We start from the raw sequence: 24,813 nt of genomic DNA, 5'->3' as shown, positions 1-24,813 counted from the left end.
TCGAAAAAGCCTGCCTGGTAGCCCCGTCACCTTTCTTGAAAATCCTGCTCTGCCTGAGGACGTGCGGAACATCCTAGAAAAAAGGCCGAAGTTTTCCACAGAGTTTTAGGCCATGGTGCGACGAGTCAGCCAGCTTGTTCCGGAAAATAGCGGGATCGTGTTATCGTTGAAGGAGTAGACTGTCTGCGAACACTGTAAGTGGACTGCCAGGAAAAAGACCCCGCTTATGATGAAAGCGGTGAGCTACCTCAAAGATAATGACCTCAGCATCTTACAGGCATACAATGAAGGCGGCTTTGTCGTTATGCCTGCCGATACCTTTGGCTGAAAGGCCACTCACTACATATACAAAGAAGAACTTCAAGCAGACCCACTTCCTTCCGAAAAAAAAAACCGAAAATTCTTGCTGTAATGTTTCTGAAAACCTGCACCTTGAAGGTTTAAGCAAGACTGTCAGGAGTAAAGCAACTGGCCTCCTCGAAAACTTCAGCGGTCAGACCCATAGGTCGGACTGCCCTATGCGAGCCATAGTTTCAGAGAAAGACACTTGGCAACGGACAATTGTGATGGTCTAACCTGCAAAATATTCGGCAGATCCCACGTACCGTGGGAGTCAATGTTATGCGAAGCATGCGGCTGGAAGGTGACTGTGGCGTAATTTTTTTACTGAGCGACACGTGACAAAATGACGCTAGATATTTGTATAAATTTTATACGCACACATTTGAAGAGCCGCATACGCCTTATATAACCAGTTGTTTATGGTTGGGTAACGCTGCCAATGGCAACGTGGGTGTTACCAACAGCAGAAGCGGTAAGCTGATATGTAGTGCTTATACTTGTCCCCTTATGATGGAGAACGCACGCACGTTTCACGAACCCGTGTGCATGTGTGGAAGAAGTTCTTGAAAGTTCTTGAACGAGGTCATGATCACCGTGTTCAGTGAGCACCAGCAGCTGGTCATGACTTGTTATAGGATCCGGTCGTTATCGTGGTGACGAGGCGTCCATTTGTAGTGAAGTATGTGGTCTATTAGAGCTGTTGAAATTCGTGGATGCCTCGGTCATTTCGTCGACAAACTGCGAGTCAATAGAGCCGGTGACATGTCGGGACCTGAGGCCACCCTTCGCGTTGGTGAGGTATAGGCCGTAGAGGCTGGTAGGCCTGGATAGTGCTACGTAGACCAACATCAGTGGATGGCGCTTGTCGTATTTGTAGACTACCTGGGCGTATGTGGCCTACGTTGCCTAGTCTACAAAGCGGCTGTCAATCAATCTGGCATCATCCCCGGTCAGCATGAGGCCATCGCCCAGCCTCGTAAGAAATGAAGAGAACACAGCGTCATTCTGGCGGACGAAGTGCACTTTACGATGCGGTGATGTGGATATCATACGTAACTTTGGTTAATGTATTCCTCCGGGGTCGAATGCTTCAATATAGCGTGCTGAATCATATGAATACAAACTTAATGTTTATTAGACTGCTATAAAAGTGGAGCCAACACTGGAGCTACAGACGTTAATCTATGACGCCTATATCTTAGGAGTACACATCGTAGGAGTATCATGTAGTGCTCATTGATTTCTTGTAAAACTAGATAGCAAGCACCACAACCACAATTGACGTTGCACCGATATTACGCCTGCGTAGACTGTTTTTCCAAACCAGTTTATAGACCTGGCGTGGCTCAGTGGTAGAATACCTGACTGCCACGCAGAATGCTTGGGTTCGATTCCTGCTGGGATCCTAACTTTCATTCTTTCCATTCGTCAAGTCAACGCTGCCGATGTTGGTTTTTCTTAACGCTCTCGCATTTAAGTTTACTAATGTCTGTTCTCGCCGTTTCTGGGTAGATATAAACTGTCAATCACCTGTGGCGCATACCCGTACACCGCGGCCCGTGGCAAACGGGTATGTGCCACACGTGTCTAGTGGAAAGGGTTTGACGACGTACGCGACAGGATTTTCACGTTGTTCATGTCATGACCCGACAATCATATTCGTCAAATGCTCTTACCCTCCCATGCCACTTTTGGTCCGCACTAGGTTAAGGAGGCGATCATGAGAGCACCCAGATGTAGGCGGCTAGATAGATAGATACGCAGATAGAAAACGCTCAAAGTACAAAGGTTCGCTAAGAAATGCTTCGCATTTAATAAAAATAATAGTCGGCAAAGACCTATTTCTACTACGCCGTTCCAGTGTAATTATCAGGCACTTGAACGAAAGCTTTTCAATGGCTAACAAAGGGTTTTCAATCGACATGGAAGCACTCTTCTACTCGATTCCGTATGGTGTTTGTTCGCGGCAATCAGACATAAAATTCAAGATACTGGTGAAGCAGGCTTACGAAATACGACAAGGGTGAACGCAGAGCACTTTATTGAACAGAGAGTGAGAGAATTAAAGTTTATTGTCTGACTAAGCGCGCGTTCTCTTCGCCTAGAGGTGGGCGACTACCATATTCCACGTAGCCATGGATTGTAGCTGATGCCAGGGCCCTGTCCACCAGTCGGAGCTGGTCCTCAGGGTTTAGTGACGTCAGCAACGCCTCCCACTGGTCTTACCGATTTTCTTGGATGCTCTGTTCGTCTATGGGCGGGATACTTGGGTTATTTCGGCATCCCCATACAATGCGGTAAAGGGTGTTAGCACTCTCCGGGCAGTATATGCAGTTCCTACTGAAGTTGCCGGGGTACATTGCGTGGAGTAGTGTACCGTGCGGATAGGTGCCTGCCTGGAGCCCTCTCCAAGTCACTGCTCGTGTTAAATTTTTATCGAAGCTCCCCTGTCATTAATTTAATGGTAGTTATATGCAGAAGGCCGGGATTTGTATTGGCTCCACTGTCGCACCTGTACCTTGCGATATACATTTGCCAGCGCTTGATGAGCAGATAGAACGTTTCGCGCATTTTCCGCTATGTAGATGATCACCTAACAATACTTGTCAGCACTTGATGAGCAGATAGAACGTTTCGCGCATTTTCCGCTATGTAGATGATCACCTAACAATACTTCATTTGTCCGCACAGGTTAGCGAAGCTGTGATTTCCATCCTAGAGTTGTTTGCATTTGCTTTTTGAGGTCTCACCTTATCTCACGAGTTGACCAAAAATAGTCGCCTATGCTTCCTGGATTGAAACTTCATTTCGATGTCAAACACATCTGTTGACCCTAAAATCAGAGGACGAAAAAGACGCTGCTTCCGTTTTAAAGGGACTCTTAAGAGCAAAACGATTTTTCTCGCATTAGTAAAGTAGTCTTCCACGATACCAAAAACACCACGCTTCCTGCAAGCAGACGCTTAATAAGCGAGAAAACGCGCAAAAAAAAATACAGGTGGCGACGCCACCTTGGAATTCCCGCACCGTTTGCCGTGACGTCACATATTTTTGACGGCGCCTGCTTGGGCCTACGTAGTTCCTAATCGGTTAAATTGAAGTACATTGTCCTCTGATGGGGCCAGAGACTTGACATAACGAGTTTGCGGAAATGTCGAGCCAGTGACGCCAAAATACGTTAAATGCTCTTTCAAATCTTTTACTTCACGAATTACAAAGTTCGGCGCGAAATTTAAAAATGAAACTTTGAACTTGGTTTTTTTCCTCTAATAATAAACCTATGGTGGCGAAATAAACTACACAAGAGTTCTCCGAGCACACTTTATCAATCTAAACCAATTCATTGTTTCTCTTTACTGTTCCTTTAAAGCACGCATTCCAAGCTTGTTAAGTGCGCTAACGTAACCCTAGCCTAGCCTTCAAAAAATCATGTGAGCGTAACATGGAAGCTATCTTTACTCGGCAAGTGCAGCGCTTTTTTTCGGCTGGATACCTTGAAAAGATCAAAGGCACGCTTGAATCTCTCCTGTAGAAAATAAAAGGTGCACAAAACAGAGACCATCAAAGAAGATAAACTCCAGGTTATACCATACATTCATCGTTTCCGGAGCGCTCCACTACAGCGTCTTTCATAATCGTATCCTGATTTTGGGACGTTAAACCTCAACGATTATTATATTTATTCGTCGCGTCTCGCATGACATTAAAAAGTGGCCAGCGGTGACTGAATAACTAAGAATGAATTTAAGGCAGGCCGACTTCCTTCTGGAAAAACAGATGCGACATGCTGTTATGTCACTGAAAAGCGTGCACCTTGAAGCTTTAAGCAAAATTGTCGGGAGGTGGCGACCTCGAAATCTTCACCGGTCAGACCCTTAAATTCAGCAGTGTGTGCCCTTTGATGACACAAAGCAATAGGGGTAGGCCTTTGTGATCAACGAAGCACGATAAGATTCACCGACTAGGGTGGTGTATACAGTTACCCTCAAATGTGACAGGTCCTACTTTGGATAAACCGGGAGTTTTTATTGAAAGGGCACGTGAGCGTAACCGGAATGTAAAACGCAATTCAGGAGGCACCTTCGCTCAACATTGTAACAATAAAATGAGCTTTCAAAATTCCCTTCCTTCAAAAATATTCCTTGCACATCGATATCTGAAAAGACAACTTTTCTTGTTCAAATCCAGTGATCAGACCGAAAGTTATATTGTCGAGGCATTCCATATCACCTGCAACTTTGCAACATCAGCGCGGTATGTTGTTCTGTGTTTGTTACAACCATTGAAGTCAGACCTATCCTACTTGAAATAAAAGATTTAAAAATAAATCTCAGAACCTTGTTTGACAACTCAAATGTTCATGGCTTTTTCACAAGTTGTACGTTTTCAATTTATTCGCATTCACCTTTACATTGGTTGATATAATCATTGTGCCATCCTTGTTGCACATCATCTTGTCACTCTGTTGACTTCATTTATTCTCTTAATAGGTTCTTCGCGCGGTCATTCTTGTACGGCCTTCATGCATAGATCAGTTTATTTTTACCTTATGTTCATCCGTTAGCAGCCTGCAGAATATTTTACTGTTTACCGGCACGTGTACTTGTGACGATGTGGTCACGTGCTTAGTTTCTTGCCTGAAAAATGCTTGTGCTTTGATTTCCAAGAATTAACCATTGACAGTCTGCACCTGCGGTGTCTTGCTCGTTCCTTCCTTCCGTCTGTTTCTTTTTCTTCCGCAGCTATACCCTAATTGAAAGTATGAACCAACTAGCCCGCAAGAACGTCCTATTCAATGAAGGAACGTAGGTAAAGCAGCATATTTCCAACCGTTTCGCGGGTGTCCTATCTTCGTCAGGAATACACGTAGCGGCAATGCGCATTTCTTTATTACTTATGAACATGGTACAGGGGCACCCTATATGTTCATATTAAATAGCAAGAGATATTACAAATTATATTCGCGGACAGCAGCACTATTTCTACTGTGAGGCAATTACAAACACAATTGGTAAGAAATAGTATATCACAAACGTAAAACCAAACTTAATAATAAACATCAAAGGCTAGATACGAAAAAAAACAGTTGTTTACATGGTTTCTGCAAAAGATGAGACAACAATAGTTCGTAAATAATGCTCGTCTTTTATCGAGCAAGGTGAAGCGAAATATCAGCAAAAGAATTAATCGTCAGTAGTAAAAGGTGCGCGCGTACTAAATATAAATGTGTATGTATAAAAACACAAGTGAAATACGGTGCCCGAATTGAATCCGCGACCTCAGTTGTAACTGCACAGCGCCATAGCCGCTACGCCACTGAGGTCGGCATTCGTTTAGCATTAATCAAACGTGATGACCATATCAGGTCACACAACTGTCACCATTGGAGCACACCACTCGACTGTATAACGCGTGCGCATTTAATTAGGCGGGATCATGACCACAGTGGCAGGCTGGTCCCTCTCGAAGTAGCGGACCTGGTTCTCGCCAAAGTCCACCATTTTGCGCTCGCGCGCGAAACCGATGAAGACCTCTCCGAGCGAGGTGTCGTTGACCAGAAAGTCTTCAAACTTGATCTCCTGCTGCAGCGTGTGCAGTTTGAAGATCACCTCGCTCCAGATGAGGGGGTAGTCCGCGTTCGGTTTCAGGCGGTAGCGCATCTGATCCTGCACAGACAAGACGCGCAGAGGACGGCATTCGTATCATAGTATAAACGTCCTCAACGGGGCCGCGAAACAACCATCGCACCTCTAAGTGATCATAGAACGACGTCACATCCGTGCCACTAAACTTTTGCGAATCGGTCAAGTATGCCAGGAGTTGTAGAGGCTGCTATTCGAGAATTTTAGTTTTCTTTGTAGACAATTCTTACCACTCACCTTTTTACGGGACACCGGAGGATCATACGGTCACCGCAACGCTGATATCCTGTTTTGGTAGTTTTGTTTCAATGAGAGCACTGAAGCGAGTGAAAATTTTTGCAAATGTTTTCTAGTTTAAAAAGAGAATGCCGTTGGATGTCGTTGCCCGCTCTGCCACCGCCGTAAACTCCTCCGGTAGCCGGTAAAAACGCAATTTTCTGTTATACATGGGTCGCACGCCGACAACACTAAGGCACTCGTGTGGCCGCGTGGTCTCTTTCACGCGTAGGGGGCATTCAAGTTTGCTGTGCGCATTTCAAGCAGTCGGGCCTCGTAAGCTGGTTGCTCTACGGCAGGGGTCTCAGACACACGGTCTGCGAGCCGCATGCGGCCCAGGCACCTCACGCTACTGCTCCGGCCCGCCCATCACTGTCTTCGTCCTATATATTTTTATAAAGTTTTCTTAGTAAGTATGAGCTTCACAGACGTTAATGGTGTCAAGCATTTTCTTCGTGATGAGGCACCCCATGCGGTCACCATATATGCTAAGACATAACCATGGAACAAATACAGTACATTTCAGAATCGGCGTCCAGATTTTAGTCATTCTCGTGATCAGTCTCGATATATCTTTCGAAACGTGACGTCAAATCTCGATCAGCAACACATGTATAAAATATGGGAATATGGGAGAGGCCTTCTTTCAAATGGCAACGCTAGCTGACATTGTGTTCAACCCCCTGTCGTAGGACCGTCACAGTGCGATTAGCATTTTATTTTTGTTCCCCTCTTTAAAGGATTTATATTTCTTTATACTATACTACCACACCGGTGCGCCGATTTCTCTTTTTTGACCGCTCGCGCACTAGAAACTACACAGCGGAAATGGCAAGACAGCACCGTAAGGTCGGAATCTCGACACGGCGTTGGACATTTCCCTTTTTTTCTTTCGAAAGTGCTGGCGCCGCTAATTCCATTTCAGGCGTGCGACTCGAGAAGGCCGCTCAGGCTCCGTCACATCTGTACGCGTTTGGGGCTATATAATGTCCTCTGATCACTGGCACCGCGCAGGTGTGGGAGCGTTTTGAGCGCGAGTGGGAATTCCCGTTCGCCATTTGTCGGATGAAATCGCTGTGTTAAACTTATAAAAGCCCTCATATGGCATACCGTGCGTAGCATTAAAGCTGTCAAATATTATGACGCTTCAGTTTCGATGGTGCCACATTGTGATGTACCATTCCAGATACTCTGGCCGACTTTATACAATATATTTTTAGTGTACTGGTGGCTCCTTTCGCTCGTGATTTCCTGCACATTGCCACTGACTGGTATGATGTTACGATCAACTTTAGATAAAAATCCCGAGCAGCATGGCACCCTTCCGTGAACAGGCAGAGCGTTTAGTTATTTTCTTAGCTAAAAGTCATTTCTTAGCTAACCAAAGGCACTTTCGCCGTTCTGTCATCTATCTATCTATCTATCTATCTATCTATCTATCTATCTATCTATCTATCTATCTATCTATCTATCTATCTATCTATCTATCTATCTATCTATCTATCTATCTATCTATCTATCTATCTATCTATCTATCTATCTATCTATCTATCTATCTATCTATCTATCTATCTATCTATCTTGTGGGAGAGCACGCGCGCCCATTTCCTTTCATTAAGGTTGGCGCGATCGCGAACTGACGGCAGGATCCAAGGGACCACTAGGAGAGGAGCACCGTCGCCCTTTTCGGACAACACCTTCTTTCCCGCCGCTCCTCGCGCCAATCCTCGCATCCCAGCTCGCGGGAAAGGGAACTCGCCCTGCGAGGGAAACAACCCTCGCGGTGGGGATGGACACGGGGGGTGAATAAAACAACCGAGCAGACGGGGAGACGACCTCGCTTTCTCTGCTGACCTGCGAGGTACCACCTCACCGCCCCAAGTTCCGCGAGCCGAACATCGACCGAAGGTGTAAGCGTTACCCTTTGTTTTCTACTAGAGCGGACTATCCCTCTAAGCGACATTTGCACGTTATTGCTCGAGTAGCAATAAAGTGTTTGTTGTTCTAGCCTGTTGCCTTATTCGCCCGAACCCGTCGTAGCTGCGATGACTCGCGCTACGGGAAGGGGACGTTGACACGTGCACGGTACGACTATTTGCGGCTGGGACCGGAGCTAGGCTTCTGCACCAGCCGTGCATAGAGCGGACCCCTTCTATCTATCTATCTATCTATCTATCTATCTATCTATCTATCTATCTATCTATCTATCTATCTATCTATCTATCTATCTATCTATCTATCTATCTATATCTATCTATCTATCTATCTATCTATCTATCTATCTATCTATCTATCTCTATCTATCTATCTATCTATCTATCTATCTATCTATCTATCTATCTATCTATCTATCTATCTATCTATCTATCTATCTATCTATCTATCTATCTATCTCACCGCCTATGCCTTGGCGCTCTCGTGGTCGTCACCTTAACGCATATGACAAAATTGGGATAGGAGCACATGAGTGAATGACGAACGCGATTCGCAGGTCATCACATGAATAACGTGACTTCTCTGTGGCGTACGTCATGAAAGCCTTTCCACCAGCCACGTGTGGCGCATATGCGACCACAGGTATGTTAACATACGCGTGGTCGCATATGCGCCACACGTGGCTGGCACGTACCCGTGGTCGCATGTGCCAGAGGCGATTCGTGGTCGCATGTGCCACAGGCGATTCACAGTCTACATCAACCTATGATGAGCGAGGACAGATTTGAAACCTTAACGCGATAGCTTCAAGAAGCCCCGATAAGCGACGCGAGAGCTTTAAGAAGCCCTGATGAGCGAAGAATCCCGATGGAAGAATATAGAGCCGGAATCGAACTCGGGAATTCCGCACGGCAGTCGAGTGCTCCCCTACAGAGCCACGCCAGCACTGTAAACCGCTTAGAAAAAAGACCTTACACAAGCGTCCTGTCGGGGCAGCGCCAATTGTGCTCGTAGTGTTGGCTATCCAGTTTCACAACACTGCAGTAAACATCACCCATGTGCGCCTATGACTCCGCAAGCTATAGTCAAGTGTTGCTCGAATACGCCGACGACCTTTACTTACGCACATAATCGCAATGTAGCGTGCGATTCATTGCGATGAAACTAACGTCTCTGCACTAATGTGAGTGCCGACGTTACGTCAGACCATGAACTGCGCTTTACACGCCAGTGTAGTAGGCGTGCCTGGCAAGCCTTGGATATTCGCACAACTGCTCAATTTGCACAAAGACGTCCATCTACCTCGTAACGCTTGGCTCCAAGGAACTACTCCCAGGTCCCTTATTTCATTCCCCTAAGACGACTTGAAGGCGAGAGCAGACTTGTTTTTCTTCTCAGTCGAAGTATTAATACTCCCCCGGGCCCCTCCGAAGATTTCTGCACCTGAACTGGTTTTGCAGTGCCTCCGTGATCGGCCCACCTTTGACCAAACGACAATGGCATGTGTTGATGTCATCATACGGAGTCAGTGACGTCACAATGACGTCACAAATTTTGGCAATCTGTGATATCGGGATGACCTCTATGGTGACGTCATCAAGTGATGGTGAATTTTTGCCTCACTCGTGTTGACGCCGACGCGGCAGGACGCTGACACCGACGGTCAATTTTCTCGTTTGATGAGGCATCTAAGGCTTTCGCCTTAAGAAATCGGTATTGGCTGAAACTCGCTGTAGGCTTCACATGAACTCGATTCGCTCAAATTCGTTCAAATCGTCGAAGCTTCGAACTAATGAACCGAAGCTGCAAGTTGCGAATACTGGTCGCTCTCAGAGCAAGACAGACAGATACCGGGATCAAAAGTGCGGTTCGTATATGTTGAGGAATGGCTGGTCTGACTTGCATATTAAATATAATGTTACGTCCACAAACGGGGTTTATGTCAACGTCGCAAGCGTCCTACAAGTACTCAGTGGTTTCCTCCTGGAGTACTCCTCCTGGTCGACTACACCCTGTGCCACAACAAAGAACTCCATTTGAGCAAGTTGAAATTGATCTTCTTGGTCCCTTTCAGCGGTCCTCCCATGGAAATCGTTGGATCGTCGTGTGCACCGATCATCTGACACGATATTGCGAGACGACTGAACTGGGTGTGTCCAGATAAGATCGAACACGAGGTCCCGGTCACCATTCCCGATTTTGATGAACATTACTGTAGGTCTAGGCATTACACCCAGAACAATGGATTCGCAGTTAGTTCTGCGAAAAAAAAATTTGTTCGCCTGAAAAAAAAATGTACAAATTTCGGCTGCAAAAAACGCTTTTCCGCCAATTTCGCTATTTCTGAATTTTGAGCGCACCTAGAGAAAAAACGGTGCACTTCTTCGTCACAATATTTATTCCCCTTAAAGAACAGGTGAAATACAATCTTATGAGTCTATTATTTCCCTTGCTTGTCGAAGCACTTTTGAAGAAAAAAATCACGAACTTGGCAAATTGTACAAAATACCTGTATTTTAGGAATTTATTGCTGCAAGCAAGTTAAAGTGAGGATAATAAAAATTGGTACATATTAACTTTGATACTTTCGCTCACTTTTAAAATAATTTGCGCGGTTTTATCGCGCTCCGTTTTACTCGATAAGTGGGCTGAAATGTAAGTGATTTACCGAAAACGCCGAACTTTAAAAATGATTTTCTCAAAAAGAACATTTTCAAGTTTTTTAAATCCCTCTGATTGAAGTCAAGGATGTCGTCTACCATTCTGCAGAAAAAAACGTTGCATTATTTTGGTTGCTAACATGTTATAGTGCGTCAAATGTGACCATGCCAGCCTAGCGGCCGCGTCGTTCGTTATATGGTGAAACTCGGATATAAGTTGTTAAAAATACTTGTACATGACATAATTACAAATCAGCAGCTCCACACCAACAAATGCGCGGCCAGGTGTCATGGTTCAGCAAGCTTTGCCTTGCGATCAGCCGCTTGACAAACCCGCAGCAGCAGCCGCTCGATGCGGCGAGCACTCACGTTACATGAGTGCCGCTTCGACTGCGGATGAGCTCCGCTTGCGCGCCAAACTACGCTCAGAGGACAAACGAGAGAAGGAATGCATCACTGTGACAGTTAAAGGCCGTTAAGTGCCAACAAATGTCATAATATGCAACGAAAACTCTGCCGGCAATTTCCCAGTGAGCGCCTTCAGTACAGCACGCATGTATTTTTTTTACCTGCTGTTATGCTCGAAGCCGCAAAATATCGTGATAAACGCTCGACGTGCGTTGAATATTCTATCTGCGGACGCACAACACTACAGTATTGTAAAAACGGTTCTTTAATGAAGCACATGACTTGGACACACTTCTTTTCACAGCCGGCTGACACAAGTGTTCTGGCACGTGACGAACAGCTGCAGTTTGAGTTGTTCCACCATCGGAAGCACGTATGACAAACTTTCTTTAGATGTCAATGGCTTTTTTTGTGTCTCATATGTTGCTCATAGTATGAACCTAATTATCTTTAGGCCATCAGAAGAGAGAAAGCAACACATGAGCGCACTACTTCAGGCGCTCACTGGGAAATTGCCGGCAGAGTTTTCGTTGCATATTATGACATTTGTTGGCACTTAACGGCCTTTAACTGTCACAGTGATGCATTCCTTCTCTCGTTTGTCCTCTGAGCGTAGTTTGGCGCGCAAGCGGAGCTCATCCGCAGTCGAAGCGGCACTCATGTAATGTGAGTGCTCGCAGCATCGAGCGGCCGCTGCTGCGGGTTTGTCAAGCGGCTGATCGCAAGGCAAAGCTTGCTGAACCATGACACCTGGCTGCGCATTTGTTGGTGTGGAGCTGCTGATTTGTAAATATGTCATGTAGAAGTATTTTTAACCGCTTATATCCGAGTTTCAGCACATAACGAACGACGCGGCCGCTAGGCTGGCATGGTCACATTTGACGCACTATAACTGGTTAGCAGCCAAAATAATTCAACGTTTTTTCTGCAGAATGGTAGACGACGTCCTTGACTTCAATCAGAGGGATTTTAAAAAAAATTAAAAATGGCCTTTTTGAGAAAATTATTTTCAAAGTACGGCGTTTTTGGTAAATTACTTACATTTCAGCCCACTTATCGAGTAAAACGGAGCGCGATAAAACCACGCAAATTATTTCAAAAAAGAGCGAAAGTATCAAAGTTAATATGTGCCGATTTTTATCATCCTCACTTTAACTTGCTTGCAGTAATAAATTCCTGAAATACAGGTATTTTGTGCAATTTGCCAAGTTTGTGATTTTTTTCGTCGAACGTGCTTCGACAAGCAAGGAAAATATTGGACTCATAAGATTGTATTTCACTTGTTATTTAAGGGGAATAAATATTGTGACGAAGAAGTGCACCGTTTTTTCCCTAGGTGCGCTCAAAATTGAAAAATCGCGAAATTGGTGGAAAAGCGTTTCTTGCGGCCAAAATTTGTATTTTTTTTGCAGGCGAACAAAATTTTTGTTTTCGCAAAACTAACTGCGAATCCATTGTTCTGGGTGTAATGCCTAGACCTACAGTAACTTTCATCAAAATCGGGAATGGTGACCAGGACCTCGTGTTCGATCTTATCTGGACACACCCTGCCACACCATCGGCTACTGCACGTGACGTGTGCCTCTTCATGCTACACTTTGTGATTCCCCGACACGGACCTCCCAAAGTCGTTATTAGTGATTGTGGACGCCAGTTCACGGCAGACGTGGTCGAAGAGATGCTTCGTCTATGTGCTTCAAGTTTTCGGCTCTCCACGCCCTATCACCCTCAAACGAACGGCCTTACGGAACGCACAAACAGAACTCTCACGAACATGCTGTCCATGTACGTCGCATCAGATCACAAAAACTGGGACGATGTTCTGCCTTTCATTACTTATGCATTCAACACCGCACAGCATGAAACTACCTGCTACAGTCCCTGCTTTCTTCCTTATGCTAGACCGCCACGCCATACACTCGACACGATTTTGCTATTTTTAGACCACGATGATCTGTGCATTTCCAAGACTATGTGCCGTGCGAAAGAGGCCCGACGTCTCGCTCTCTTGCTTCACAAGAACGCTCGAAGTACGGTTCGACATCGACGCCGACACGTGACATATGACCCCGGTGACTTCGTGTGGCTTTGGACACCAGTGAGAAAACGTGGATTATGTGAAAAACTGCTGGCACACTATGTTGGACCTTATGTTGTTCTCGACCGTATAAGCGAAGTGACTTACCGCGTTACTCACCTCCACGCCAATGGCCGACGTGCTGCAAAGACTGAACTTACACATATTGCCCGTTTAAAGCCGTTCGTTACTAGAGAGACTGTTTGACTCGCCCGGTGGGCTTTGTCTGCGCGCGGAGAGATGTTACAATTGTAGTTTGGGTATGTGCACCTATGTGTAGTGGGTCTGGGCTTGAGAGAGGTGAAGAGGAAGAAGACGTGCCTTGCAATAGCGACAACCTCGGTGCGAACTCAAAGCCGCTGAGGCTACCGCTGCGTCGCGTCTCAGTAAACCCCGTTCGTTGACGTAACAATATCCTTGCCCTACTTCTCAGGCAGCAGGTTCGTTTTGCGATCGCAATAGCCTTATTAAGGCGAAAGCCATAAGTGCCTCATCAAACACGAAATTTGACCATCGGCGTCCCGCGGCGTCGGGAACGAGTCATGCAAAAAATCTGCATCACGTGATGATGTCATCAAATGGCGTCTTGGTGACGTCACAGATCACCCAATTCTGTGACGTCATTATGACGTCATGACGTCACTGTGACGTCACGTCACGTAACATCACATGGCGTAGTAGCTTGGTCAAGGATGGTCCTATCACGGAGGAAATGCAAAAGCAGGTGAGGTGTCTCCGATCTTGGAGGCAGTGCAGAACCCCGTTAGGTGCAGAAAGCTTTTCAGGGGTGACGGGGCAGGATCAATACATCGATTGAGAAGAAAAAGAAGATGACATTCGCCTTGGAGTCATCTTCAGCGAATACATAAGAGAGCCTGTGAGTTTATGTGGGCATATATAGCAGAAGAAAGCTTCGTGCCTTATCGGTTTTTGCAATTAGCAATTAGTTTAGTGCTCTTACATTGCGTCTGTGTATCTAGTCTCACTCCCTCACTCTTGAACGTAAAACAGCGTCACGAACTTTTGCAATAAACCGTAAATACAGCGCCAATGGCCATGCAGACGAAAGGCGGAAAAGTAGAGCGATATTTGGTGTGCGCTCGCGGGACAGCTGTCTGAAAACATCGACAGTCGAGATTCACCCAATTCTCAACCTTTCATTGGATTCCTTCCATGCGACAATATAATGAAATGTTACTTAAACGAGGGCACAATCGAATCGGCTCACGTAGGTTCCACAAGCACTGCAACCGGATGCTTCAGATCTGCGCAGAAATGACCGCAGGAAGCGAGACATTGGTGCTGAACGTTATCTCACACCGACACAGCAGCGGTGTGATTTCGGAGGCCATGCAAAAATGAGGACTTCGCGCAGGACTCATAAGCTTACCGGAAAATGAAGTTGCGCATCCAGAACAAAGCGTGAAAGATGAGCCCGTCGCAGTATTCATTGGACACCAATCATTTATGTCGACAGTCTAATCGGGAGAAAGGCTACGGCGATTTATTCATGTGCGGGGATCGCAAATGAATTATTTTCTAGCATTATCGCCGCGCATGGCATACGCCGGCTTCTTACGCTCATCACTGCTGCTGAGGCTTTCTGAAACTCATTTCTCGCAAGGTCGCAGCAAACAGCGTGTGTACCTTGGGAAGTTATCAGTGTATAGTAAGGAGTGCGTGCGCTCACCTCCCGCTTCTCGGCGATGACCGACTGGGGGAATTCGCGCTTGATGCCCCGGTTGATCTCCTTGATGGAGCCGTCTTGCATGCTCTGCGCCACGGTCAGCTTGACCACGATGGTGCAGCCCTGGGTGGCCGACTGCTTCAGGGCCACCGTGTCGCCGACGCGCGTGAAGTCGCCACCCGACAGAATGCCGACGCGAGTGCAGAGCTGGTCGCACTCGCGCATGCTGCAAACAGTGCGCACACGAGGCGAAGCAATCAAACTGCAACTATAATAATTGCTATCATAATAACCGCAACTATAATAATTTTACGTTCCAAACCAATATACGAATACGAGGTGCGATGGATTTGGATAATCTAGGGTTCTTTAACATGCACCTAAATCTAATTACACGGGTATTCTCTGCTAAGCTACGAAGGTGGGTTTAGCGCAACAAGTCAGCCAACCAGAAGCACGACCGGAGGAACGCGGGGATAGAACACGAGAACTTCAGGTGGGAGGACCCCGTCAGGCGTTAATGCCTTTTGTCCTCTCTTCCCTAAGTCTAAATTTGTACACTTGAATAAAAATCAATTCAATTCAATTCTACTGCGGCGTGTAGACATATGAAAAAAGACGGCACTGCGTTAATACGTGATGACGTGCACTGCGCAGCGCGTGTTGCATCCCTCGTTGCTTTCCGTACCTCGTACGAAGTTAAGACTTCCTGAACACAATCACGGATTATCAACAATTCTGGCGCCACACCACTGCGCCATACATCGATACACAGGTGCTCAGAAGCTGCTTGGAGATACAGGTGCTTTCATATCGATAGAACACTGCCTGCCAGCAAATAGTAATAACGTCGAACGCAAATTTAGCAGCTTTCTATTTTCCTAAATGTACAGGACGTGCATCGTTTAGTGTTTACCTCTTCTTGAACACCGTATCATTTTCTGAGTTGAGCGCTCTAAAAGGACAAATGTAGGGAAAAAAAACGCGGTGTGGAGAATAGAGTGTGTGCCACTAAGATTGCGACACACGGGTGTACTCTCTCTTTTTATATTGTATCACTGCAGTCCCGCGGACATAAAAGGTGTAGCCTACGCGATCAGCTCCGGCAGCGCGCTGCCGGAGCTAATCGCGGAGGCTACTAGAGAGGTACATGAACAGTTTTTTATTCAGTTTATTCCATCTAAAGTCGCTGCTATCGTTGGGGCAAACAAGTTTCGCGATGCTCTGTGAATGCGGCGCAGCGCTGTAATAAAGGCAGCTAGTGTTTTTCCGCGGACTACTGGCGGTGTCGCATATATCGCCGCGTAAGGTGCTGACTCGACGTGCAATCGACGCTTGCGCAATATAGTTAAAAATTCTGGAGGCTATGCATATAACGATGTATAGGAGGCCCAAATGGTAGGTGCGTTAGCAAACAGCGAGCTAAACGGGTGTGACACCAAATCTGCTTTGTTACTTCGGTTATTTTATATGGAAGGCCGCTTATTGGGGAGCCTGATAACAACTGCAAGTGCACGGCAGCTACCCCAGCAATTTAATATGACGGATTTCACACACCGCATTGCACGATATCAAAAATTCCCGCAAAGTGGCGGAAAGACCTCCGAGTGACGACAGAAATAGGTATTGCGTAACAGCAACGTAACGTGCAGCACAAAGGCGGTGACGTAAGCAAACCGATGGGGCATCTGCTACACTTCACAAGTACGGCTCCGCTTGCGGCACCAGAAACGCGCAGGAGCGTCTCACGGCAAGGAGCGCTATGGTGATCGGACGAATACTACCATGAGCGTCCTCATGAGCGCAAGCAAGTGGAGGTGAGGAACCATTTCGTTTTTGATCCTTTAACATCGGACACTGAAATGTGTTCATACTACACATGGTCGCGGTGGTTTGGCGCTTATATTCACTCAAATATGTCATCATATTTGTCATCACATCTCGGCACTTCACCTACTTCACCTTCAACTTCACCGCTTTTGCAGCTTTCTCATCTCATAACGTTCTTGCTGATGGCTGTCGCGACAAGTCTGCAAAAGGATCCACACTTCGTTTCTCGACTTCAAAATTCAAATAAATTACCTTTAAGGTATCGATTTTTTATAGAAATTAATCACAGCATTTCTTGCAAGCACGCGAAGCTCATGCTGTAGTCAGTTTGCCGTCCGAATCCGATGTCGAACAAGAGTTGGAAGGGCGTCTGCTGGCAGTGAAATAAAAAAATGCAGTCCGTTCAACAGTTGCATTCGGATATAACGTTTCGTGCTTACTTCACTTAAATCGTCGTATGATGCAGGCCCAGAAAGACAACGTCTTTAATAGTTCTCAAGATAGCCCGGTCATGTGACCGAGTTCGGATGGAAAGCCTGTAGCAGGTAGACGTGGGCTGCCAGTGCCAGCTTTGCGTTTCTCCTTTCCAACGCACGTTCAGCAAGTCCTTTTGCTGTATATATTTCGTGTATAGCGTGAGGCGTCGGTTCAGAGTTTAAACAGGGTGAACCGATATATAGTTCAGGCAACGCGTGCTATAGGATTGTGCACAACGTTGTACTCACCAGTGGGACGTGAACAGCACAGCCATGCCGCTGGAGCGCTGGATGCGCGTGATTGCGCGGAACAGGCGGCCTCGAGAAATGGGGTCCACGCCGGATGTGCACTCATCGAGGATGACCAGCGCAGGGTCTCCAACCAGGCTCATGGCCAGAGACATCTTGCGCCGGCTGCCAGAACTACGGACAACACAATGAAGGTTATGTGAATGCCTTACCCTCTGAAGTTCTTAGACAGAATCTACATATGATAGACCTCGTTATATACTACCAGGAGAACATTTTTTTTATGTATTAACACGAAATTCAGCCAACACGCTCTAAACGCAATCATAAGCCAATGAGTCGCGACATATAAATCCTCTTCGCTGCAGAAGTCATTGGTACATACTATTGTCTTTGAAACACTCAGTGCAGGGAGCAGGTCGTGGCGTCAATGACGCAACTCTTTCGAGGCATGAGCCGCGGTCTTTCCTCTATATTTTGTATCTTGTAGACAATAATTTCGTTTTCAGATTGCTTTATATGGTGCGTCTGCTGGCTGTTTTCCTATACGAAATGATTCGGTGTAACCGAAAATGAATGAGCCTATAAAATTTCAGCAGCGCCATGCGGTGCTGAGGCCTTCGTATAGGAGGCTCTGAATTATTACGTGTTGTCCAACGGCGACTGTAAAGTAGATACTACCGACATAACTAATAAGCGCAAGAAACAACGGACAAGGTGAAGGCAACAGGCAGGACTCGGCGCTAATGGTGTATTGTCACCCACAAACGGAGGTTTTCACGAGCCATCACTTTCACCCGCGAAAATATAGCGAGAAGGAAACCGGAATATGCGCAGAGGTATATGAGATCAGTAAGCCCTCTTCACTTGCTGACGATATTTATTGGATCACCAGTGTACCCCAGAAATTGCTCGCCTGCCGAAGCTGTAAGCACTGCACTGTTATAATCCCGACACCTAGATGGTTCGCCCGTGCATCACGCGCAGTGACGCAGCTGTGCCATGATGCAACGATGTGAAGAATGCAACTGCGTCATTATATACGTGCACACGTACTCACCCGTAGTCGAGGGTCGGGCGTTTGGAGTGGCGCAAGAGGCCGACCTGGTGGAGGATGTAGTGGATCTCCTTGTGCATCACGTGGTGCGTGAGACCACGCAGCCGCGCAATCAGCGCCAGCATCTCGCGCCCCGTCAGCTTGAAGATGATCGGGTCCTCCTCGGGGCAGTAGCCGATCCGCTTCAGGTACTGCGCAGCGGGACAGCGTGGGATTTGCATTGCATGCCTTTCGAAGCTTTCTGTGCATTGTTAATGACAGGGACTAACGAGATGAAGTTCACTACCAAACGAAATTTATTATCGAATATTTCGACGGCGCACCACCCTCGAGGATGCCTCAGGCCCAAGCAGGCACTTTGTTCAGCGTTCCCTCTTTCCTTCTGCTAGTGTCTGCAGACCTCCCTTAATGCCCCAAAATTATCATGGGCTTTCTTTCGCTCTGAGCGAAGGTTCAGTGAGACATTCGGCGCCTGTGCAATAGTTTCACATAACTGAGTCGCCGTAAGAAGGACAAATTGGCCAGAGAGGCGTGTCGTAGCCTGAGGGAATAAAACGTTGCAAAACATTTAATAAAGCTGAAATATCCGTGAAACTTCTACGCAAATGAAGAAAGATAATGAAAAATCACTAAACTGGCGGCTACACTGTTATTGAAGACGGCAGTGTATAATGCGTCCGTCTCTTTCCGTGTAAATGTTGCACTGTCTTGGATGGTAAATTCAGGCTAAGAAGCCGTTATGTAAGCCCCCAGTTGAACACACACTTCCTGTCGAAAGCCAGCTCCGTAAAGGCAGCGTTACAGTGGCGTTGTCACGCATAAAGAACGCGAACGGAAGTGCTCCTTTATTTTCTTTTTGAGAAAAACATACATTTTTCATTTTCTGTACATCGGGCGTTTCTCCCAAGATGTCCAAAAAATCTTAAGAATGCCGCAGAAAATAAGAATGGTTTTAAAAAATTGACGTCCGTACGGCGGACATCAGCAAACAGTTCTAATTATCAGGTTAACTAGGGAAGTACATTAAGTTAAGTAGCTGGCCATGTGCTAACCGAATTGAAAGTGAATTAAAATACCAGAGGAGACCGAATATCAATTTTCAAATCAGGCAGAAACACTGTGCCTTAGCTCTGTGGGACGCAAATAAATTTTTACTTTTGCGCTAGGAAACAAACTGAAGCCTTCAAGAACGCAAAAAGCCACGTGCATAACAAGCCTACGTCACTTACGTCCTCTGGCGTCTCCCAGTCTACTTACCTATGCGGAATTATCTCCTCTATCAGGCCCGTCTTCACGTCAAGGTTCTCATACAATATATCCCAAGTGTCACAGAGAACTAGCCGTCTTGATAACGCTCTTTAACGCAGTGGTCATAGCTTACCTCGCCGCCAAGTACTAGCTATGAAGCGAGAATTCTTTGGTGACACGTGTTGAAAATCAAGACGATGGCGGTGGCGCACCACGCGCCTGCAGTCATCACAAGGATTAGTGTGGCGTTAAAGGGGAAGGAGGAGGCAGCCACGCCGTCTGTCTCTGTTCTTTATATTTGGTGCCGTCAAACCCGGGACTACTTCTCCGGTTAGACCCGTGACGGCGATTCATGGATTGACGGGCAGCATTCACCGCCTGGAGGTGCGCGAGGCGGGAGCCAATTGCGCTTATTTCGGCTATGGTCTGCCCTTGCCCTTCAAGACTACGGCCATGGTTTGCATGGATGGGGTGTCCGTCCATGAAGTAACAGAGTCGCATCCAGTCAGCCTAGCGCTCGGAGCACTAGCCTTCGAAGCTACCAACTGTTCACTGGTCGATCCGTCGCGCTCGCCTTACGATCGTAAATCCAAGGTTCCCTAGGTCTGCGGTGCCGAGGCCATTCAGTGTCAGTAATCGTGAAGCTCTTACCCTTGGATCACATAGCGCCACGCCAGCATCGTTGATCTTGATGCGTAAGGACTCGACTCGCGAGCGCGATGGAGGCATAGAACAAAATACCGAGAACATGAAGCTGCTCCAAGATATCCGGAGATCATCGCGTAAAGACATTGAATAAGTCTTGAAAGAAATTGACGCAGTACTTTCGCACCTAAAGTACGTAAGCTCAAGTAATTACGCCTATATCTTGAATTGATGAGGCAGAACTTGGAAGGAAAGAGACCGCCGGATTAATGACACTATGCATTTTTGAGGAACTAGAAAACGTCAAAAATTGACAGTGAAAGCTTTGAATTCGACATCATGGGCGCAATATTAAACCTTGAAGGTCAATTGGCCGAATTAGAGAAAAGACCATTGTACACTCCCGCACAGCTAACAGGAAGTTCCTTTTCGATGCGTAAGCCGAGCTTGATTTTGAGATTACTGCCCATCGATGAAAACGAAGAGAAATTTGACAGTCGATGTAACTATGCTAACAAATTGGCGATGGCTTAAAGCAATGTAAGAATAATGGGCTCCAAAGAAGCATTGGAACTAGCTCCGATTGGGCAGAAATCTACAGGAACAAGTTCCAAGAATTATGCCGCAAAATGCCGTCTCAGAACCTGGAGCTATGTCGTCCGTCGGTTTTGGCAGCCCTGAAGACATTCGCCGCTATTCTTTAATTGGCGCTCATGACAGATCCAACTATACTTCGAAAGAAGCTTTAACACAAAGGGTCCAAAGGGAAGGAACAGTCGAAGTTCGCGAGAGAAAAAGGATTCAAATACTGTTAAAGATGACGTGCGAAAATCGCCATCAGCCATAGGAATCAGGATCTCGGTCATCAGGACGAGAAGCCTAAAGGAGCGTTTGCACTTCTGTGGAATGCGATCGAAGACAGACAAGGCAGCCATCGTGCTCAAAGCGTAAAGGACACAAGTGCAAAACAAAAGCACCTGGTGCTGTAGTGCACGAGGTGCTTTTGTTTTCTGATGGTGTAGGGCCTAGAAGGATATTTGCTTGATTTGAAAGCTAACCACCTCGTCAGTACCGACAAACCTTCAATTATCTGCAGCTAGACGCAACTATGCTAGTTATGTTAACTAAAATATATAGGTTAAGTAGCCATGAAGTTAAAGCAAATAACCTGTTTTCTGGCGTTCACCCCGTTACTCATTAGATTTGCAAAGAAACTGGCATTGTTGTCTTAAGACTTCTACTTTTACCAGTTTCCGGCAAATAGTCATTAGAGAAACGGCTGGCACAATAAGGTTACCTTGCCAACCATGGAACTCGTTTCAATCAAGTATTTTTCTGCTTTTTCATTTTAGTCTTGTTCTCCCTTGCACTTACGGTTAACCTGCGGCAGTTCAGGTGGTGCAAAAGGAAAAAAAATAAATAAAGAAAGAATGAATTGGCGGTACATTGCGAAATCTTTCTTCACCGCTCGATGTAATAGGCAATACACGAAGGCGGGGCACTTGCATCTCGTCCCGTATTTTGTTGAACTTAGAGAATTGCTTCGCGGCCTCGTTGGCATTTGGTGAAGAACTTGCTTTATGACGAAGTATACGCGCACAAAACACGTCGGCTATTTCGTCGTTTCAATGTCGCCATCATTTTGAGGCAAAAGATGTATTTCAGATAAGCGAAAGAAAATAATGCCAACCTGCTTGGGGTTGCGTCGGATGCCCCAGCCTTCGATGTAGGCATTTCCACGGCCGAGCTCCCGGTCGCCAGCCAGGATGCCCAGAACCGTGCTGCGGCCGGACTGCTGCAAGCCGAGGACGCCGAATATCTCGCCCGGCTGCACGGTGAAGCTGAGCTGGCCGATCACCGACACCTCCCTGCAATAGCACAATACGAGGCCAATGACTGACACGCTGTTTTAACCTGCAATGCCCGTTTGATTATTCTTAACTGCGACATCTGTCACGCATACAGCGTATACGCGAGCGAGTTCGTCCACGTAACGTTAGCCAGGGTGTTATCAGATGATCGGCAACTGTGTGGTAATTGGGTATGCTACCATCGTCATGCAATGCACAGTTTTCCAACAGCGTTTACACACGCCAACAGCGGCATCTGACCTTTAGGAGTTTTCCGAGTCAGGCAATTTTTTTGGCACATCAAATTTTAGGTCGTCGAAAAAAAATAATTCACGCAAGACACAGCGCAGTGCTAACAATCTATTGAGAACGGGATGACTTAAGATGCAATAATATTATACTGTAAATACTGCAACTCTACGCGTAACATTTTGGTGGAGCTGCGGGGTAGTCTCTACGAAAGTCGGACCTGGATCTCCGCAGCGGACGTCACATCGGTTCCGCTGCTATGGCTACCGAAAGTGTCCCGGCCACTTCGACACCAGTGCAATACGTCATAACCCGCTACGTGATCCGGGAATCTTCACCGGTACTGGCAAGGTAGACGTCGAAGAGTGGCTGGCGATGTACCAGCGCGTTGCCAACAGTTACAGGTGGGATCCAACCCTTATGCTGGCGAACGTGATATTCTACCTGGGGGAAACCGCAAAGGCGTGGTTTGAGACGCACGAAACCGAGCTCACAAGTTGGGACATTTGCAAAGAGAGGCTACGTGATCTCTTCGGGAGACCAATCGGACGCCAAGCGGAAGCCCAGAAGGAGCTAGCCTCCCGGGCCCAGACGTCCACCGAATCGTACACCTCCTACATTCAGGACGTTCTGGCACTTTGCCGAAAAACGGACAGCAACATGCCGGAGGCAGATAAGGTCGGACACATTATGAAGGGCATCGCCGACGATGCATTCAACTTCTTGCTTTGTAGGAGCTGCACAACAGTTGATTCCCTCATTAAAGAGTGCCGCCACTTCGAACAAGCAAAAGGCAAGCGCATCGTCCAACGCTTCGACCGGCTTCCTAATACGGCTCCGACCTCATCCTGCAACGAACCTGCGCCGTTGCTTCAACCAGCATCACCAACTTTGACGCAAGCCATACGTCGCGAACTTGAGGCTATGGCTCCGAGCGCTCGTGGTCCTCCCCATACGCATGACAATCTGACAATCTCACTAATTCAAGCTGTTGTTCGCCAGGAAATTGCGAATATGGACATCCCGTCCGCCGTTAGCCCCCGTCCCACCTCTACGCTCCGATCATTGCTTCTGCTGCACCTCGACAGTATTTCTCGAATCGGTACCGAAACCCATCTGAGTGGCGAACACCGGACGACAGACCAATCTGCTTCGTGTGCTCCCGGATCGGCCATATCTCTCGCCACTGCCGTGACCGCTGGAATTCATCGCCTCGACCATATGTTGACCGCCGCTACGAACGCGCCTCTCGTCCTCTGTCACCCCAAGCCGACCCGTCCAATGCTGGCCCTGCTGCTCCTCCATTCACCAATAGCCGTTCGCCCTCACCGCAGCGCCGTCAGTCCCGTTCGCCTACATCTCGGCGTCCCCCGTCCCCATCCTACTCAGGCTGCTTCTCGGGAAACTAACCAATGCAGCCCCTGAAGGTGAGGCTGCGTTGACGACCCTGACTGCAAAACCTCTGTTGACCCTTGCTCTAAACGAAACCTAATCGAAGTTTTTGTTGATCATGTGCCCGTTAAAGCCCTCATCGACACTGGTGCTCAGGTGTCGGTCATGCGCTCCGACCTTCGTAGCCGTCTTCGAAAAGTACTAACGCCCGCCGAGTCGCCTGTCCTATGCGTAGCCAACGGCAGCACACAGCCGTAATGGGAATGTGTACAGCCCGTATTACCATCGCCGACCGCTCAACGTTAGTTCTGTTCACTGTACTTGCGGAGTGCCCTCACGAGGTGATTCTCGGAATGGACTTTTTGACTGTTCACTCTGCCCTTATTGACTGCTCAACCGGTGTTCTCAGGCTTGAGCTACCCCAGTGCTGTGCCGACACCACCGCAGATATCCAGTCCCGACTTCGCTGCACTGAATTTGTTCGGCAGCAACCTGACGCTGCGACTTATGTGCTCATGTCACCATGCCCACCACTTCGGGATGGTAATTATGTTGTGTCCCCACTTTTCGACGTCCTGCTAGAGCGCCAAATCGTTCTCCCTAGCTCCATCGTTACAGTCACCAACAACCGTGCGTGGCTTCCCATCCTGAACTTTGGCTCGTCTCCACAAGCTCTTCCTGAGGGTGTGTCTCTCGCTGTGTTGTCCCCTTTGGAAGAGTCCGGAGTGTCTGCTCTCAGCTATGAACAACCATCTCAGTTGGCTCAACCTTCGGCTCCGACGATGCTATC

The 24,813-nt window shown here is 47.1% G+C and overlaps 1 protein-coding gene across 1 annotated transcript; it reads right to left on the bottom strand.

Annotated features, from left to right (window-relative positions):
• Positions 1-5,726: 5,726 nt before the first annotated feature.
• On the bottom strand, positions 5,727-22,559 carry LOC119384971 (phospholipid-transporting ATPase ABCA3-like). The gene is made up of 5 exons (XM_037652566.2): positions 22,223-22,559; positions 18,643-18,830; positions 17,583-17,756; positions 15,031-15,253; positions 5,727-6,008 (listed from the first exon to the last, which is right to left on the bottom strand). Exons 2-5 carry the CDS (start codon positions 18,762-18,764, stop codon positions 5,763-5,765), a joined length of 765 nt encoding a protein of 254 aa, XP_037508494.1. The 5' UTR covers positions 18,765-18,830; positions 22,223-22,559; the 3' UTR covers positions 5,727-5,762.
• Between the last annotated feature and the right edge of the window lie 2,254 nt (positions 22,560-24,813).

Source organism: Rhipicephalus sanguineus, chromosome 3 (genome assembly GCF_013339695.2).
Source record: "Rhipicephalus sanguineus isolate Rsan-2018 chromosome 3, BIME_Rsan_1.4, whole genome shotgun sequence".
Classification (NCBI taxonomy): Eukaryota; Metazoa; Arthropoda; class Arachnida; order Ixodida; family Ixodidae; genus Rhipicephalus; species Rhipicephalus sanguineus.
This window is presented reverse-complemented; position numbering and strand designations above follow the sequence as displayed.

Bases quoted from the DNA above. Each gene is read 5' to 3' on its own strand.
- LOC119384971 (XM_037652566.2), bottom strand. From the start codon at position 18,764: ATGCTGGCGCTGATTGCGCGGCTGCGTGGTCTCACGCACCACGTGATG. The intron at 17,757-18,642 runs GTGAGTACGTGT...TGTTGTCCGTAG, and splicing joins CGCCCGACCCTCGACTACGG to TTCTGGCAGCCGGCGCAAGA. The intron at 6,009-15,030 runs GTGAGCGCACGC...TTGTCTGTGCAG, and splicing joins TCATCGCCGAGAAGCGGGAG to GATCAGATGCGCTACCGCCT.